The sequence below is a fragment of the Eulemur rufifrons genome, chromosome 8 (assembly GCF_041146395.1).
Source record: "Eulemur rufifrons isolate Redbay chromosome 8, OSU_ERuf_1, whole genome shotgun sequence".
Taxonomy (NCBI): Eukaryota; Metazoa; Chordata; class Mammalia; order Primates; family Lemuridae; genus Eulemur; species Eulemur rufifrons.
This window is the reverse complement of record NC_090990.1, coordinates 18,811,925-18,832,222: the sequence shown is the minus strand read 5'-3', so window position 1 is coordinate 18,832,222 and position 20,298 is coordinate 18,811,925. Positions and strand designations below refer to the sequence as shown.

The 20,298-nt window shown below is 37.7% G+C and overlaps 1 protein-coding gene across 2 annotated transcripts in view; it reads left to right on the top strand.

Moving 5' to 3' along the window:
• Window positions 1-20,298, top strand: part of EYA3 (EYA transcriptional coactivator and phosphatase 3) — a 100,463-nt gene that overhangs the window by 65,682 nt on the left and 14,483 nt on the right. For both annotated transcript variants that reach the window (XM_069479644.1, XM_069479645.1), the window contains 7 exons: window positions 2,642-2,828; window positions 5,179-5,318; window positions 10,362-10,445; window positions 12,510-12,599; window positions 14,706-14,764; window positions 16,874-17,034; window positions 19,257-19,371. In XM_069479644.1, coding sequence (XP_069335745.1) covers window positions 2,642-2,828; window positions 5,179-5,318; window positions 10,362-10,445; window positions 12,510-12,599; window positions 14,706-14,764; window positions 16,874-17,034; window positions 19,257-19,371 — 836 coding nt within the window. The remainder of the gene's footprint in view (window positions 1-2,641; window positions 2,829-5,178; window positions 5,319-10,361; window positions 10,446-12,509; window positions 12,600-14,705; window positions 14,765-16,873; window positions 17,035-19,256; window positions 19,372-20,298) is intronic.

Sequence of the window (20,298 nt, the reverse complement as noted above, 5' to 3'; positions counted from 1 at the left end):
GAGTTCGAGACCAGCCTGAGCAAGAGCGAGACCCCGTCTCTACTAAAAATAGAAAGAAATTATATGGACAACTAAAAATATATATAGAAAAAATTAGCCGGGCATAGTGGCGCATGCCTGTAGTCCCAGCTACTCGGGAGGCTGAGGCAGTAGGATCGCTTAAGCCCAGGAGTCTGAGGTTGCTGTGAGCTAAGCTGACGCCACGGCACTCACTCTAGCCTGGGCAACAAATAAAAAAAAAGAAGAAATTAAAAAAAAAAAAAAAAATTTAATTTTAATTGTATTTATTTTTGTATTTATTTATTTTTGTAGAGTTAGGGTCTTGCTGTGTTGCCCAAGTTGGTCTCTAACTCCTGGCCTTAAGCAGTCCTCATGCCTCAACCTCCCAAAGTGCTGGGATTATAGGCATGAGCCACTGCATCTGGCTGACGTCAATTATTTTGTCCTTAATAAACCTAGGCCTAAAACCAGACCAGTCATCTTCCATTTTTTCCCACACCCATCCCTAATCCAGCCATTTCTCAAATTCTTCCCTTCCTTTTCATTTTTGCTATCATTTCCCATGTTTTGGTTTTTTCTCCCCTTTAATCATGAATTTGGTTAATTGCTCATCTCCTCTCCATTTTTCTCCTCTGTGCTTGTCCATGCTCTAAAATACTATCTGGTTAATTTTCTCTAAATGTCAATTACCTACTCAGAATTTTTCATTTGAGAGTCCCCATTTCCTGTTGTCCTCCCAGTGTGCATGCACACACACACACGCACACACACACACACGCTATACATACACCATTGCCTAAAGAATCCTAGTCCTATTGCTTCACCAGGTATTCAAGACTACAGAGATCCTTTGTTTCAATCAAACTGAACAGCTGTGGCCCCTTAATAAAACCTTTTCAGGGCCTATTCATGTTCTTCTCTGCCTATTTAATCTCAAAAAACTCTCTCACTACCACAAGCTACAGTGATAGTTATTTCTCAGTATTTCACTCATTTCACGTATAACTTACTGCCAATTTGTCAGGAATTTTTTTCTCTGTCTTGTCTCCTATTAGATTTTTAACCCTCTTGACTTGTGCTAGTGTGACTTAGTCTTTTCTTTAATATTTCCTCTTCTTGCCCATGCACAAATACATACCCACATACATACGCACACACACACACTCTGAATTGCATTTGGTTTATTATAGATGCTCAGTGACCATTTATAAGTAATTGGTTTGATCAGTTTGCTTTTTGTCACCAATATCAGTGTCAATGGAATTTTTTAAAGGTGTGTATCGGAGCTGTGTGTCATACCTAATTTTTTTACAGCTTTATTAAGGAGTAATTGACATATAATAAACTTTACAGATTTAAATTTTACAGTTTGATAAATTTTGCCTTATATATGCCTGTGAAACCACCAAAAGTTTCCCCCCAGTATTGTAAGGAAACTTTATTTTTTTATTTTTTTTTATTTATTTATTTTTTTTGAGACAGAGTCTCACTCTGTTGCCCAGGCTAGAGTGAGTGCCGTGGCGTCAGCCTAGCTCACAGCAACCTCAAACTCCTGGGCTCGAGTGATCCTCCTGCCTCAGCCTCCCGAGTAGCTGGGACTACAGGCATGCACCACCATGCCCGGCTAATTTTTTCTATATATATTTTTAGCTGTCCATATAATTTCTTTCTATTTTTAGTAGAGATGGGGTCTCGCTCTTGCTCAGGCGGGTCTCGAACTCCTGAGCTCAAACGATCCGCCCACCTCGGCCTCCCAGAGTGCTAGGATTACAGGCGTGAGCCACCGCGCCCGGCCGGAAACTTTAGTTTTAAAGAAAAACTTGCTTGTTTTATATATAGAGATAATCAGTTTTTAAACTAGGAAACTTTAATGTAGGAAATGTGCTTAAGTTCATCTGTCCTTGGAAGCACTGCCATCTAGTGCAATGGTTTGTAAACTTCTTAAAGAGTAGAATCTTTCCCTCAAAAATTTTATCCAGAAATTTATATAAAAATTCAGTATATAAAATTGAGGGGAGCGGCTGCTAGAGTAGAAAAGGAGGCATTGTGTGTATGTAAGAGTACATGGGGCCAGGCGCGGTGGCTCACGCCTGTAATCCTAGCACTCTGGGAGGCCAAGGCGGGAGGATCACTCGAGGTCAGGAGTTTGAGACCAGCCTGAGCAAGAGCGAGACCCTCTCTCTACTAAAAATAGAAAGAAATTATATGGACAGCTAAAAATATATATATAGAAAAATTAGCCGGGCATGGTGGTGCATGCCTGTAGTCCCAGGTATTCAGGAGGCTGAGGCAGAAGGATTGCTTAAGCCCAGGAGTTTGAGGTTGCTATGAGCTTGACGCCACGGCACTCTAGCCTGGGCAACAGAGCGAGACTCTGTTTCCAAAAAAAAAAAGAGTACATGGGATCCTGCCCCTCATCCCAAAGATATCTGAGGTATCTCCTCTTAACTCTTAGGTTTCTGCAGAATACATTTTGAAAATCATTGATTTAGTTTGGATACTACTAGATATGTAAATGAGAAGTCAATTTAACATTTTGGGAAAATAATTATGAATAGGAGGGAGAAGAAAGCCCCTTGTGTTGAAATTAATGTATACTATAAGAGTCTTGTTTTCCCCCCTTGTTCCCTTTGGCCTACAGGACTATCCCACCTATACTATTCTTGGTCAGAATCAGTACCAGGCCTGCTACCCCAGCTCCAGCTTTGGAGTCACAGGCCAGACTAACAGTGATGCTGAGAGCACCACATTAGCAGCAACCACATACCAGTCTGAGAAGCCTAGTGTCATGGTACCTGCACCTGCAGCACAGCAGAGACTTTCCTCTGGTAAGCACTACAGCTCTGAAAACCTTGGCTTAAGGGCACTTCATCTAACAGGTGCTTTTAGGCCATGGTAAAGATGATTTTGTTCTGGTTTAAGCCACTGTTACCATGCTGTTGGCTTTCCCTCTCAGTTGAGAAATATTTAAATATTGGAAGCAGGCTGTGGTGAGTCAGAATGTATGCCTGATACTGAGAACAGAAAAGTATCAAAAATGAAAAGACTGTGTTTCTGACTCCTACCTTGCCCTCTCTGTAGCTTTAATACGCTTGTCACAGGGAGCTTCAGGATGTTGGCGGATTTGGAGATTGGAGGACTCCGGTTTTAGTTTTTACATATTTTGAACTGTTGCTAAGACCTCAGAGCCTTGTTCTTTCAGTGTCTTCAATGCTCTTAAGATTTTGAGGAAAGTTATGGTCCTTTTCCCCAAAGAAACACATAAAGTTTAACCTAGAATTTCAGAAGGGTCACTGCTCTGATACGTATCAATGAATTACGACGTCTGGGTAAAAACCTTTGACAGAAAAACTTCATACACACATTCAATAAACATATACACATACTTTTTATCTCTATATTTATGAAAATTTGGTGGTTGACTATCATATCATGTAGCTTGAGGGAAGCATTGTTTATCATTGGCCCTGGTGCATGTTTAAAAACAATGCTGTCCATGTCACTCTTAACCAGTCTAGTAAGTAAGACATACAGATGGGTAGTGCTTCATATGTACATAAATTTGAAACAATTACAGGTGTAGATTAAAAACTAAGGTTTTAAATTCATTTCTCTTAATGTGGTTGTTCTTCATAACAATTTTAACTTGAATAATGGAGAAGTTCAAACATAGAAGTTGTGAGAATACTATAATGAACCCTTACGTATCCATCATCTATCTTCAGCGGTTAACAACTCATGGCCAATTTTGTTTCAGCTATACTTCATCCAGTTCCCTCTCTAAATTCCATGCATTGTTCTCTAAACTATAAGCATAGTGCTCATTAACATAACCACAGTGCCATTATCCCATCTTAAAAATTAAGTACTAATAATTTCTTAAATTAAGTGCCGAAAGGTATTCATATTTCCAGTTTTCTCATAAATGTTATAGGTTGTTTTTCTTTTTATATTTTGTTTAAATTAGGGTCCAAGTAAATATACAGTGTGTACCTATTTCAAAACAACGTGTTATACACGAGAAGTACATATGATTTTTACTTGTTAAAAGTAAATAAATAAATTAAAGGAAGAAAAATTAGAATCCACATAAGGTCTACATATTGTGATTGATGGGTATATATTGTGTTTTATGTCTCTTCTAACTTATTATTTCCCTCTTTTCCCCACTTCTTAGTTTATTTCTTGAAGAAACTGCATTGTTTATCCCACACTGTTTCCCAGTCTGAATTTTGCCGATTATGTCCTCATAGGGTAGTTTAACATGTCCTACTGCCTTCTGTGTTTTATTGTAAATTAGTAAATGGATCTAGAGCAGTGTTTTTCAACCAGAGGCAATTTTGTACCCCAGGTTGGCAATATGTGGGAACATTTTTGGTTGTTGTATGCTAGTTGAGGGGTGCTACTGGCATCTTGTGGGTAGAGGTCAAGGATACTGCTTAACTAAACATCCTACAATGGATAAGACATCCTTCCACAACTAAAGTAATATGGCCCAAAATGTCAGTTGTGACAAGTTGAAAAACTCTGACCTAGAAGCTTGACCAGATGGCCAGGTGCAGCAGCTCACACCTGTAATCCTAGAACTCTGGGAGGCTGAGGTGGGAGGATTGCATGAGCTCAAGAATTCAAGAGCAGCCTGAGCAAGAGTGAGACCCTGTCTCTGCTAAAAAGAGGGAAAAAAAAATTACCTGGGCAACTAAAAATAGAAAAAATTAGCTGGGCATGGTGGTGCGCACTTGTAGTCCCAGCTACTGGGGAAGCTGAGGCAGGAGGATTGCCTGAGCTTGGGAGTTTGAGGTTGCTGTGACCTAGGGTGATGCCATGGCACTCTAGCCTGGGCAACAGAGCAAGACTCTATCTAAAAAAACAGAAAACAAATAGAGAAGCTTGACCAGATTCAGGTTCAATTTTTTTTTTGGCAAAACAACTTCATAGATGTGTTCCTCCATCAAGAGGCAAGCATATAAAGTCTGGTTTTAACTCTTATTGTGATGTTAGCCAGTGTTGATGCTCAGTATCTAGATCTACGTTTCCTGATTACTTTCGGAAAGTCTAGTTTTCTAACTTTTATTCCTGCATTATGACTCACAAGCACAGAGAATCCGATGACCCTCTTCCTGCTCTGGTTTTTATAGCCTGTGACTACTGGCAGCATGTCTTGTTTTTCCTTTCCAGGAGACCCTTCTGCAAACCCATCTTTGTCCCAGCCTACACCAAGTAAAGATGTTGATGATCAGTCCAGAAAAAATATGACTGGCAAGAACAGGGGCAAGAGGAAAGCTGATGCCACTTCTTCCCAGGACAGTGAATTGGAAGTATGGGAAGAAATTCATTTGAATTACCTACATTGTTTTTCTCATTTTATGAAGCATGTGTGTGTAGCTCATGGAGAGAGAATGTGGTACCATGTAATGTGCGCTTTAATTCCTGAGCAAAAGAAACTGAACTGGCCACATGGAAAAGAAAAAAAAAAAAAGTAAAAACACGTTTCTCCATATCCATAACTTTCCTTACCCTTTCGGATGCTTTTCATCAGAAGCATTGAAAAAGCTTTGCCAAATTAGGTAGCCAAGTAACTTTTTAATGGAAAGAACAAACTATTCTCTATATTCCAGAGGAGAACAGAACAAATAATGCATGATATTCAGAAAGCGGAGGGAGTCACAAGTGATATCATACTGTTCTCCATTCAGAAATCTAAAAGGAAAGTAAGGGGACTAGAGTGCTTTAAACCAAGTTTCTATAAGACAGATCTGATAACCCTATTAGTGAGATTGTCACTGATTTATTGTATAGTATAAGCACTATGAAGAATTTATCGACATACAGTTGACTTCATTGTTAAAGACAAGAAAGGCATCCAAAATGCTAAGAATAATGGAATTTTAACATTACTCTTTGGTTTTCTGTTTCCAGTTTTTCTGCAATGTGAGTATTTAATAAGGGGGAAATATGTATTTTAAAATGAGTCCAAGACTGGACACGATGGCTCATGCCTGTAATCCTAACACTTTAGGAAGCTGAGGTGGGAGGATCACGTAAGGCCAGCCTGGGCAACATAGCAAGACCCCATCTCTACAAAAAATTTTTAAAAACTTAGCTGAGTATGGTGGCATGCAGCTATAGTCCTAGCTACTTGGGAGGCTGAGGTGGAAGGATTGCTCAAACCCACAGATTCGAAGCTGTAGTGAGTTATGATCGCCACTGAACTCCAGCCTGGACAACTGAGGGTGGACCTTGTCTCTTTTTTAAAAAAAGAAGTGTCCATTGATAGGTACTCTAAGGCATAGGTAAATTGAAGCTAGGTTTGGAGGCCTCTCTTCCTCTTTGTGGGAAGGCAGGTAGAGAAGAAAGAAAAAGAAAAACTAAGTTTCTGATGTATTTCTTAGGAAAGACTGAGAACTTACTCATTTTTTAAATTGTGGTAAAATATACATAACAAATTTTACTACTTTTACCATTTTAAGTATATAAGTCAGTGTCATTAAATACGTTCACAGTATTGTGTAACCATCACCAGTATATGTTTCCAAAATTTTTTCAGGTTCCTAAACAAATACCTATGAAACAATAATTCCCCATTCTGTCCTCCTCCTAACCTCTGGTAATCTCTATTCTACTTTCTGTCTGTGAATTTGACTATTCTGGATATCTCATATAGGTGGAATTATGCAATATTTATCCCTTTGTATTTGGCTTATTTCACTTAGCATAACGTTTTCAAGGTTTATCCATATTGTAGCATGTATCATAATTTCATTCCTTTTTATGTCTGAATATTTCATTATGTATATGTACACCACATTTTGTTAATCCATTCATCTGTTGATGGACACCTGGAATTTTTCATCTTTGGGCTGTTGTGCCTAATGCTACTTTGAACACTGCTATACAATTTTTTGTTTGAGTCCTTCTTACGAATTCTTTTGGTTATATAAGTAGGAGTGGAATTGTTGAATGGTGTGGTAATTCTATGTTCAACTTTTTGAGGAATCACCAAACTGTTTTCCACAGTGGCTATACTGTTTCACATTCTCACCAGCAATGCACAGAGGTTCCAATATGTCCGCATCCTCACCAACACTTGTTATTTCCTATTTTTTTGATGATAATTATCCTAATATGTGATAGCTATCCAAATGTGAAATGGTATCACATTGTGATATTGATTTGCATTTCCCTGGTGACTAAGGATGTTGAGCATCTTTCTATGTGTTTACTGGTCATTTTTATATTTCCTTTGAAGAAATGTCCATTCAAATCCTTTGCCCAGTTTTGAATTGGGTTGTTTGGGTTTTTGTTGTTGTGTTGTAGGAGTTCTTTATATATTCTAGATGATTAATCCCTTATCAGATATATGATCTGCATATGTTTTCTCCCATTCTGTGTATTGTCTTTTCACTCACTTAGTAATGTCCTTTGAAACACAAATTTTTTTAATTTTTAAGAAGTCTTATTTTTTCTTTTATTGCTGTGCTTTTGGTGTAATACTTAAGAATTCAAGGTTATGAAGATTTTATTCTGTTTTTCCTAGATTTTCATTGGTTAGCTCTTAAATTTAGGTCTATGATCCATTTTGAGTTAATTTTGTACATGGTATAAGTAAGGTAAGAGTCTAACTTCATTCTTTTGCATATGGATATCCTTCTCAGCATCATTTGTTGAAAAGACTTTACTCTCCCATTGAATGATTTTGGCATCCTGTCAAAAATTAATTGACCATATGTATAAGGCATTATCTCTAGACTCTCAATTCTTTTGCATTGGTCCATATGTCTGTCCTTAATCCGAGTACCACAATGTTTTGATTACTGTAGCTTTGTTGTAAGTGTTGAAGTCAGGAATTGTGAATCTTCCAACTTTGTTCTCTTTCAAGATTGTTTTGGCAATTTGAGATTCCTTGAGATTCCATGTGAATTTTAGCATGAGTTTTTTTTTGTTTTGTTTTTAGCTGCCCTAGGATGAGTTTTTCTATTTCTTAAATAGTACTGGGATTTTGATAGGGATTGCATTGAATCTGTAGATTGGTTTGAGTAGTATTGTCAAATTAACACTATTCAGTCTTCTAATCCATGATCTTTCCATTTATTTAGGTATGTCTTTAGTTTTCTTCAGCGGTATTTTACAGTATTCAATGTACAGATCTTTTGCCTCATTGGTTAAATTTATTCCTAAGTATTTTGTTATTTTTGATGCTGTTGTAAATGGAATTGTTTTTAAAACTTCCCTTTCAAATTATTCATAGCAGATGTATAGAAAGACAACTGATTTTTTTAATTCATTCATTAGCTCTAACAGTATTTTGTGGGTTCTTTAGGGTTTTCTACACATAAGATCATGTCATCTGCAAACAGATAATTTTATGTTTTCCTTTCCAATTTGGATGCCTTTTTTCCCTTCTTGCCACCAAATCTCTCTGGCTAGAACATCCGGCACTGTATTGAACAGAAATGGCAAAAACATCATCCTTGTCTTATTAAAGCTTTCAGTCTTTTGCCACTGAGTATGATATTAGCTGTAAATTTTTCATATGTGGCCTTTATCACTTTGAGGACATTTGCTGCTGCTGCTTTTTGCTTTTTTCTTTTTTCTTTTTGAGACAGAGTCTCACTCTTGCTCTAGGTAGAGTTGCAATGGCATCGTCATAGCTCACTGCAACCTCAAACTCCTGGGCTCGAGCAATCCTCCTACTTCAGCCTCCTGAGTAGCTGGGACTACAGGTGTGCACCATGACGCCTGGCCTTTCGTTCTGTTTTTAGTAGAGATGGGGACTTGCTCTTGCTCAGGCTGGTCTTGAACTCCTGAGCTCAAGCAATCCTCCCACCTTGACCTTCCAGAGTGCTAGGATTACAGGCATGAGCTACCTCGCCCGGCCTAACATTTGCTTCTATTCCTAGCTTATTGAGTGTTGTCAAATGTGTTTTCTACATCAATTGAGATTATCATGTGGGTTTCCCCCCTCTATTAATGTGATATATTTGATTAATTTTATATGTTGAATGAACCATCCTTACATGCTGGGAACTAATGTCACTTGGTCATGTTTAATTTTTTAAAAATATGCTGCTGAATTTGGTTTGCTACTATTTTGTTGAGGATTTTTATATTAATTTTCATAAGGGATATTGGTCTATAGTTTTCTTATAGTGTCTTTTTTTTTTTTGGAGACAGAGTCTCACTCTGTTGCCCCAGCCAGAGTGCCATGGCGTCAGCCTAGCTCTCAGCAACCTCAAAGTCCTAGGTTCAAGCAATCCTTCTGCCTCAGCCTCACGAGTAGCTGGGACTACAGGCATACACCACCATGCCCAGCTAATTTTTTCTATATATTTTTAGTTGTCCAGATAATTTCTGTCTATTTTTTAGTAGAGACGGGGTTTCGCTCTTGCTCATGCTGGTCTGAAACTCCTGACCTCGAGCGATCCTCCCGCCTCGGCCTCCCAGAGTGCTAGGATTACAGGGGTGAGTCACCGCACCCGGCCTCTTATAGTGTCTTAATCTGACTTTGGTATCAGGGTAATGCTGGCCTGATTGCATTGATCAGGAAGTGTTCCCTCTTCCATTTTGGGGAAGAGTTTAAGAAGGATTAGTGTTAATTCTTTAAATATGTGGTAGAACTCACCAGTGAAACCATCTGTTCCTGAGCTTTCTTGTTGTTGTTGTTGTTGTTAAGTTTTTAATTATTTTTCCAATCTCCTTACTAGTTATGGGGCTTATCAGGGTTTCTATTTCTTCTTGAGTCAGTTTTGGTACTTTCTGTTGTGTATTTGTAGGAATTTGACCATTTCGTCTGGTTTATCTAATTAGCTGGCATACAATGTTCATAGATTCTCTTTTAATCCTTATTTCTGTAAAAATCAATAGTAATGTCCCCACTTTCATTTTTGACTTTAGTAATTTGAGTCTTTTTTTTTTTCTCCCTAGTCATTCTAGCTAAAGGTTGTCAATTTTGTAGATATTTTCAAATAACCAGCTTTTGGTTTTATTGTTTTTTTATTATTTTCTTCCTTCTGCTGGCTTTATGTTTATTTTGCTCTTCTTTTTCTAGTTCCTTAAGGTATAAAATTAAGTTATAGATTTGAGATCTTTTTTAACATATGTAATTACAGCTATAAATTTCCCTCTTAGCATTGCTTTCGCCATATCCCATAAGTTTAACATGTTGTGTTTTTATTCATTTCAAAGTATTTTCTAATTTTGTCTTTCTGATTTCTTCTTTGACACATTGGTTGTTTAAGATTGTGGTGTTTAATTTTCACGTATTTGTGAATTTTCCAGTTTTCCTTCTGATATTGATTTCTTGTTTTATTCCACTGTGATTGGAAAAGATACTCATTATTTTTTATATTTTCTTCTCTCAGCGGGTATTTCTGTGGGACTTGGATGAAACCATCATCATCTTCCACTCTCTTCTTACTGGATCCTATGCCCAGAAGTATGGAAAGGTAATTTAAGTCTTCCTTTGTTGTAACTGTCCCTCTTCTGGACTACATAGGTGCATAACTAAAATGATTTTCTCTGCTACCTCCATCTTACCCTGTTTTCTTTTCACTTTCCATATAAAACTTCAACAGATGGCTTGCACCAGGCAGGCTACATCATAAAGCTAGAGACCGCTAAGACCAATGCTGAAAGCTTAAGTTGTTTGAGAGTGACATTTTGTGAAGATTAAAGTATATGGCCCAGTGCAGTGGCTCATACCTGTAATTCCAGCACTTTGGGAGGCCAAGACAGGAGGATCACTTCAGGACAAAAGTTTTATACGAGCCTGGGCAAATAGCAGAACTCTGTCTCTACAAAAGTAAAATTACCCAAGCATGGTGACATGACACATGCCTGCAATCCGAGTTACTCAGGCGACTAAGGTGGGAGGATTTGCTTGAGCCCAGGGTTCGAGGTTGCAGTGAGCTATGATCACACCACTGCACTCCCGCCTGGGCAACAGAGCAAATACAGTAATGAGGCTCAAAACAGAGTAGAATCTCGGGTTTATAATCCAAAGACTGATCTGTTATACCTTAAGATACTTTTAACAGCCCAAACTGAGCGTTTCATTTAGCCAAGTATGTGCCAGGTATTTATAAGTAAAATGTGTAGATAAAATGTCTTTCTAAAATAGATTATATGCTTTTTTAAACTAAATATACCAAACAAAATTTAACTTGCTTTATCTTCAATGTAAACATCAATTTTTTTTTTTTTTTTGAGACAGAGTCTCGCTCTTTTCCCTGGGCTAGAGCGCCATGGTGTTAGCCTAGCTTGCAGCAACCTCAAACTCATGGGCTCAAATGATCCTCCTGCCTCAGCCTCCCAAGTAGCTGGGACTACAGGCGCACACCACTACGCCTGGCTAATGTTTTCTACTTTAGTAGAGACAGGATCTCTACTCTTGCTGGGGCTAGTCTCAAACACCTGAGCTCAAGCAGTCCTCCTGCCTCGGCCTCTCAGAGTGCTAGGATTACAGGCATGAGCCGCCACACCCGCTATAAACATCAATTTTAACAGAAGGATGAGCTGTTTTAAGAAGATTAATGCTGTGTATTTCTACACTAAATTACCTCAAAGTTCATATTTCTATGAATAAATTTTATAAAAATATCTGCCCCCAGCTGGGCACAGTGGTACACACCTGTAGTCCCAGCTACTTGGGAGGCTGAAGCAGGAGGATTGCTTAAACCCAGGAGTTTGAATCCAGCCTGGGCAACGTAGCGAGATCCCTGTCTCTAAAAATAAAAAATCAAATATAATATCTGCTTCCTTTGCCATCTTACTACTTCTAGTTATTTTGTATTGTTTCTAATATATCTGTTAGGAGTATTTTCCACAGACTTTTAGTATTTAGGCTGGTCCACTGACATAAGCTATGTAACTAAGCTGGTTTTAAGAATGTATAAAATAATAGAATGCACCCTCTAATTGAAAGACTGATGGTTCATTTTTAAGCAACTTGCATTTGTTTTCCTGCAAATATTTTGGTTCTGCAGCTTTTCTTTACTTCTTGGTTGTTGAGATTATCAGATAACTGGCTTCTAGCGTTATATTTTGTGTGTGTACATATATGTGTGTGTACATGCAGGCAAGATAATGAATATTATAATGGCAATATTTCAACAATAGTTAGAATTTACTCTGGAACAGGGAATTTCCCAGAAATTTAGTGAATGTTTTTTAAGTGGGAGGAGAGCTCCAAAGGGAATGATGGATATTGTTTTGACTGTTAAGCATTGAGTTAGTTTTTTAAAATATATCCTCTGTCCCCATTTACTTTTATTGTTTCTAGTTTCTAGAAACTGAAGTCCTAAAATTTTTAACTGTCCATATCTTCTCTATTGCACAATCCTGGATTCCTGTAACTATGAATTAAATTGCATTGGTTATAGTTTGAAGCACTATTGTGGGCTTGTGTTGTTGTTTTGGCCTTGACCCCAAATAATTTTGAAATATTTGAAGATTAGAACCAGTGCTGGGATTACCAAGTCAGGCAAATTTTCCTCTTAATTGTCTTCTAGGACCCAACAGTAGTGATTGGCTCAGGTTTAACAATGGAAGAAATGATTTTTGAAGTGGCTGATACACATCTATTTTTCAATGACTTAGAGGTAAGCATTTTAAATTGCTTCCGTGCTTTGGTGAGAAGTTTTGTTCAATAACTGTTTTAAAGCTGTTTTAGAAGAAACATAGTTAGCGGGTGGGTATGGAGAGATCAGCTGGCCACTTAAGCATATCTAGTCTTAGAAAAATAGTGCCATGGATGTGTCACCACAGTCTTGGTTCTGGCCCTCAATTTTATTGGCTCAAAAATTTGATTTTTGTTAGCTTATTTGAAGGTGATCTAGCACTAAGGGACATGCCAGCCTATCAGGTAAAACACTGACATATAAACCAGTATTCCATTTTATTAATCCATATTAAATAATATATATAAAATGGGTTTGATTATTTTTGTTCTCAATTATATTTTGACTGTTCTTCAATTTTAGCTTTTTAAAAGATTATTTCAAGGGGGCGGGGCCAAAAAAGATAGTCTCTTGATTTGTCAAATCTATAAATGGTTATTGTAACCCATTATATTCTATACATGTTTATTGTTCATATACAGGTTAACCTTGATGTACAGAATCATTTTTTAGTTAGGTGCTGGAAAATTAAGAAACACTAAGAGCTTAACAGGGACATTTTTTGGCTTTGACATTTGAGTTCACTTTTGTGGTAAATGTGTTGTAGCAGAAAGAGCACACCACTGGGAGTTGGAAGACCAGAGCAAGAATCTTAGATTGGGAAAGTTATGTTCCCATTCTGGGCCTCAGTTAAGCAGTCATCCTATGCAGGAAACTACTAACAGTTATTGTATCTGGGGAGGGGAATGTGTTGCTGGGACACAGAGGTGGGAGGAAGGAGACTCTACACTTCACGCCCTTTTGAATTTTGAGCTGTATACTACATACGTTACCTAGTTTTTGAAAATAGTAAACATTTTAAAGTAAAATAAGATAGCATTTTAGAAATATAAAATAATCATTTTTTTAAAAAATAGAATCTAATTCTCAATAGACAGTTCTCCAATTAATTAAATTAATAGGGCTCTAAACTTCAGTACTTTTTTCTGAACTCCTTAATACTTTAAGCTTCCCTCAGCTTCACATATTGCTAAATTGGGACATCATAGTTTTTATTCAGGAAACATTTATTGAAAACCTACTATGTGCCAATAATTATTGCCCAATTGTATTTGTAATGATTTTCTAGACATAGTCCTCACTCAGGACTGAAATTTCTGTGAAGAATTTGACCTGAATGTGTTCCTGCCCCCCAGGTCAGTGGTTCTCAACTTTAGGAGGCATAAGAATCACCTGGGGAACTTCGTAAAAATGGAGATTCTAGGACTTCAATCCCAGAAATTCTGATTCGAGGAGGTCTGGGATGGATCCAAGAATATGCATTTTTTTAAAAATTTCCCCAGAGGATTCTGATGCAGGTACCCTAGGTGGTATTAGAGGAGTACATCCATCAGAGTTAGGCAGTGGGTGGCATTTTATATCAGTAGTAGCATGGGCTTGGTGGAAAGAACCTTGGATTAGAAGCAAAAAACTTAGGTTCTTTCTGTTCTCCTTTTACCACTCACTAGTTGTATGACCTTGATAAAATCATTTCACCTCACTTTTAGAACATGAGGAGATTGAATTAGATGATCTCTCTACCTCCTAAGTCTGAATTTATAAATTTCTATTTCAGTCATTCTCAGTTTTGATACCATACTCTGTTTCATTTACAAAAATTTGTTGGGTACATGCTTGTAAGGGCATTGGACTAGACCAGAGGGACGCAAAGGAGATGTAAGATGTGGTTCGTGCCCCAAGTGGCCTACAGTGTGATAGGACTTATAGTCTGGCGTAGGACATAGATACACCTGAAGTGTAAGGGAGCTTGTGCTTATTCCCATGAGCTGTTGGAGAAATGAACTATTGAGAGAAGAGCAGAAATTAGGGATGGGATAGTTAAGGAAAATTTCATGAAGACTGTGGGGTGTGAATCAGGCCATAAGAGAAATTGGATAGCAAGGGGTATGAAAGTGATCACCTACACATAAGAGAGACCGTAAGACATTTCATCATCCTGCCATCGTATGTGATCTTTTTACAATATGTCATAGCAATAATAGCTCTTCTACTCCCGGGACTGAAATATTATGTTTTGTCTTTTAACAGGAGTGTGACCAGGTACATGTGGAAGATGTGGCTTCTGATGACAATGGCCAAGACTTGAGGTGATAAATACAATGATGTCTTGAACATTAGTATACCTATTATGTGCAAGATCTGTGTAGGTGCAGAGGAAAACAAAGATGAATAAGTTACAACTCTGAAAGTGCTCACAATCTATCAGAGGACACAGAAGCAAACATGGTAAACCATGACATACAGTGTGAGAAGGTGACAATAGAAAATACAGTGGAGCACAGAGAAGGAAGTAATTCTGATGGGAATAGGGAGCAGGTAGTGCCGACGATGGAGAGGCCTTCTCAGTGGAGTAGCATTTGAGCAGGACCTTAAAGAATAGGTAGCAATGACAAGATGAGGAGAAGCATTCCAAAGTGAAGGATATACTAGTTTCTCTTTGGCCAGATTTTCCGTCAGGAGAAAATGTGCTTCCAGTGTGGGTAGTTTTAGATGCAAATAAGCATCTAAAATTTCACCAAGGAAACTAACTGCAGGAGTCTGATGGTGTCAGGAATAACCCTGTGGAAGACAATCTTAAACATTTTATTATAGTGAAAGCTATACCATTGAGGTCTCAGTGGCCAAATGGTTGCTGAAGTCTCCTTCTTATTCTTGTGGCTATTGTCTTCTGGTCCAGTAGTCTTAGCTAAGAATGATCCAAAATTTATCTAGCTTATATTTAAAGACTTTTAGTAAAAAAGACTATCACATCTGTCTTTTCATATTAATTTGTTTTAATGTTTATCCCTTTGCATAATTAAAATGTGTTTCCCAGTGACTACCGTAAAATTCAGTGTTCCATCCATGAATTCTCTAATACAGAGCAGAACTGGACACCACCTTAGTACGAACCTAGTCAGATAGAGCTGACAAGATTGAAAGGTTTCACTTTCAGGAGTAGCATCTACTTGTGCATGTTGTGGCCTTGCACAGCCACAGAAGACACCTTTCTTATGAGACTTTACTATTCTGTTTAGAAAAGAGCCTGATGTGAAGCAGTATATGATCCACTGTGAACCCCAGTTGTTTTTCCTCTTATACATGTGACTATTTTATGTCTCGGCAGCTTTATTTTCTTAAATACAGAGTCTCACTCTTAACATATTGAACTTTATTTTGACTTTTGGTTGAACCAAGTTGTCTCTAATTCTGTCAGTCATTTTAAAATCTTTACTTACAAAATATTAATCCTTCCCGGTCTGTATAACTGTATTAGTTATCTGTTCTTGCTGTCTAATAACTACCCCAAAGCTTAGTTGCTTAAAATAATTAAATATTCATTATCTCAGAGTTTCTGTGAGTGAGAAACTTGAAGGTGGCTTGGCTATGTAGTTGTTAATCAGGGTCTCTGGAGTTGGAATCAAGATGTTGGCTGGAGTCTCTCACGTGTGGCTGATGACAGGAGGCTTTAGTTCCTCGCTGCATGTGCCTCTCCGTGGGAAAGCTTGAATGTTCTCATGTGACAGCTGGCCTCTTCCAGAGCAAGTGCTCCAAGAGAGAGCAAGAGAAAGCTTAGTCTCTGAATTCTAACACTATCATTTTCACCAGTTTCTATTTATATTCTAAGTATATCCCATACCTAAGGGGAACAGAATTAGAAGAGAGGAGTAGCAAAGAATTTGTGGACATATTTTGAAGCTACTAACATTGACCCATGAACTTAATAAACTAGCTAGCAGATCACTGGGGGAAAATCTGCCATTTTATCGTTATTGGCATTTCAGGTCATTTCCTTCCATTATTTTTTTACATTTCTCCTTTTTATATAGTTGCAGTCATTTTGTGTGTGTGTGTGTATGTATGTATGTATGTATGACAAAATTTTATATTCTGCATTTTTCACTGTATGGTATTGTCTATCATTAATGAAAAAGATGCTGTATCTTCCAAGCCAACCTCTAGTGAATGCTAGTGCTTGAATTGTTTCTTCTTCTCCTTCCCTCTCTCCCAATCCTTTCTTTGATAGAATTCATAGAGGTGAGGTAGAGGACTAATGGAAGATAGACTCTCATATACGAAGATTAAGGGAGAAGATTGTTAAAGCCATTAGCCTTGTTTATTAGATACCAGGAACAAGACAGACAATCCCAGGTGGCTCTCAACCAAAAACCCCATACTGTATAGATTTTAATTTTCATTATCCTCTCTCTTTGCAGCAACTACAGTTTCTCAACAGATGGTTTCAGTGGCTCAGGAGGCAGTGGCAGCCATGGTTCCTCTGTGGGTGTCCAGGGAGGTGTGGACTGGATGAGAAAACTGGCTTTCCGCTACCGAAAAGTGAGAGAAATCTATGATAAGCATAAAAGCAACGTGGGTGGTAAGTGTGGCATACAGCCAGTCTAATTCTCTGTTTCTTTCTGATTTCCTGCTTTCCTTTCCAGGGATTCCTTAGATTCCCCTGGCAACTGCTTATGAATTATGCCACAGTAACATGTTCACTCTATAAAAAAATGGAGGTTTGGTTGAAAACCTTTGGGAAGAAGCTCTGCATTTCTAATGGACTTCTCTTAGCATAACTTTGCAGAGTTCTCTTGTTCTCTTAGACAAATGCCTTTTTAAAGGACATGTGTTCCATAGATTATGTTTGATGATGTGTTTTATTCTTTAGTAACAACTGTCAATACTAGTTAATAGGGTGCCACATTTTTTTGACTGATTATTATAACCATCAGGACAAGTTAAGTAGAGCTAGTTAGTAAGTTTGTCTAGCATTGTAGGATGGCAGTATCAATGTGTTATGATTTGAAGCACATTGGAAATTCTTTGTCGAGAAATATTTCAAATACCAGATGCCACTGTGGCTATAATTCTATTATTTAGAATTAATCACAGATTGGCCAAATTAGAAGAGACATTAGAAATCTCATATAAATTCCTCATTTTACAGCTGACAAAATTGATGTCCATCACAGGGTAGTAAGGGCAGCTTACCCATGGTTACATTGCAAGCTTGTGACCTTACCATGATTAGAATCCACATTCCCTAACTTTTGGTCCAGGGCATTTTATATTCATGTGTTCCTTTTTTGGCGAGATACCCTTATGAGAAGATACTTAAAACTATGAACCATCACCCTCAAAGATGTACATGCCCACGAAATGTACATGAGGTATATTATTACTCCAGGTCAAGAATCCTTTAACTGCACCATGTTGCCTTACAGGGTGGTGCGGAGTGTAGTTCAGTTGGCTTTGAAATTCAGTTTGGTTCATTTCTGTTTAGCCCTCTAAAACCAGATAAAAACCATGGGCTTCCAGACATTAGCAATCTAATTTACTTTTTTCAGATTCCCCTTTTTATTGTTTATTTCTTCTCATGATTTAGAGCTAGTATTTTTTATTTTGGCAACTCCAAGTCTTTTTGTTATACTTTTTGTCTCTCACACACATTAACCTTTTTTTGGTTAATTTTTATATATAACCTAAGTCTCTGATCCTTTCCCTGCCCAGTGCCTGGACCTGGTTTCCTAAAGAAAATGATTTAACCCTCTGTGAGAATCCCCCAAGCCTACTTTGGGGAACAGATGAAAAATAATGTCCAGCTGTATGTTTTATACAATATGAATTAACAGAAGTACCACATCATATATTAAGTATGTGACATATATGTACTGGTTTTGTTGTTGTTTTATCCAAAATGTTAAATAAGAGTCATCTAATTCTAGGCTTGCATTTTGAAACCATCAGTCAAAACAGATTATACTCCAAGTTCTCCTCCTCACAGAAATGCCTTCTGCTTTTATGGAGTATTGCTAATATAATAGTATAGCTAATAGAATTTTTTTTTTTTTTACCTTCACTACAGAAAATTCAGAGCCAGATTTATTTGAATATTTTATCTCAAGTGTCCAACAACAAGCTCCCATCAAGTTCTGTTTTGTTTTGTGCTTAATTGTCTAGTCTTATGTAGTATTTTAGCCTATCAGCCGGAGTTGTTTCAGAAGTAAGTACAGTACAGAGAGTTGCTCATTCACCCTGGAATCTCAAGTTGACATACTCTGACACAGGTGGAAGCGCAGTCACCATGGGAGTCATGTGTAGTAATGGAAAGACTTCCTGAGACAAAAAGCTACTAACTTAATATGTAAGCTTAGACCCGGCCCCCTTTCTCCCTTGGACTTTGGTTTCTTTTAGAAAGAAATTAGAACTACTGAGGACTCCTCCAGCTGTAACACTCATTTTTTCCACTTTGGTTCTATGTCATGACCTAAAGCAGTGCTACTCAAAGTGTGGCCCACCGATCTGCAAGTGATATTACTGGTTAGTGAGGAAAAAGGGAGCTTGTACCAGAATGCAATCATGTTTCTGTCAGCTGATTTTATTGTTGTCATGCCCCATAACAAAACATTCTGATGAAGAAAGTCAAAATGGCTTTTTAAGTAGCACTACTCTAAGATTTCTTTAAGAAAAGAAATATATTAGCTCAGGAAAATATTTTAGTGACTCAGATTATTTTTAAATTGAATTTAGAAGTGGCTTTCTCAGTATCAGCAAGTATATGTTGTCAAATGATAAACATGTCTGCTTTTATTCCCAAAGGCCTCCTCAGTCCCCAAAGAAAGGAAGCACTACAGAGATTAAGAGCAGAAATTGAAGTTTTAACAGATTCCTGGTTAGGAACAGCACTGAAGTCCTTACTCCTCATCCAGTCCAGGTATGGAAATGATTGATTCTTTTAGTTCTCATCTTTTCAGAGACACACTCTTTACTGCCCGAATCCAGGACAGGCAATTGCCTAACATAGGTTTTGGGATAGGAGAGAGAGAAGTCGAAATGCTGCTGTAGGGAAGTATTTAGGTTAGGGTGGGAGACAAGGTCATTTTATGTTAACAGCATACCTTAGAGTTTTCAGAGAAGATTTATATACAGAATCCTTTTTCTTTCTCCTTACTTTTTGCTCACAAAATTAAAACTCAGTAACCCAGGAGATTGGCCTGGCGACATCAAAGAAGACAGGTAGGAGCCATATCACAAATATCCTAAGTGTAGGAAACGCCAAGAAGTATGCTCAATCCCACTCAAGAAGGCAAGAATCAAAAGAAAAAGGGTACAGGAAACAGATTGTGGAAATATCACCATGAGGCTTAGACCAGGAAATAAATGCAGCCATGTCTGCTCCAGTACCCTATTGCTCCCTCCCTCACAGCAGGAATTCCAGATGCACAACCTAGTAAACATAAAACTGACACTGAGGGCTAGATATCCAGTGAGGGTAAAGGACATGTAAAATTAATGTGTATTATAGAATTTGTGTTGCTGTTGTATGAAGAGCAGAGAGAACTTAAATCATATCTCATTTATGGACTGAATTGCATTCAGATAAAATAGTGCAGTGCCTGAGAGCTTTTTGCTGTTTGTTTTCTGAAATATGCTGTCAATGACACAGGTTGGTAGTATTTGCTAACAAGTGTTTGTGAGCTAGAATGATCATTAGGCAAGAATTAAGTTGCTGCTCTGTGTCCACTGAGAGACAAAAAAGAGTAGGATCTCTTAATAATATAGAAAATAAATAACCTGAAATAATAAGATCATCATAATAATAATAATAGCTGAACATTGGCACTGGATGTATCATACCAGG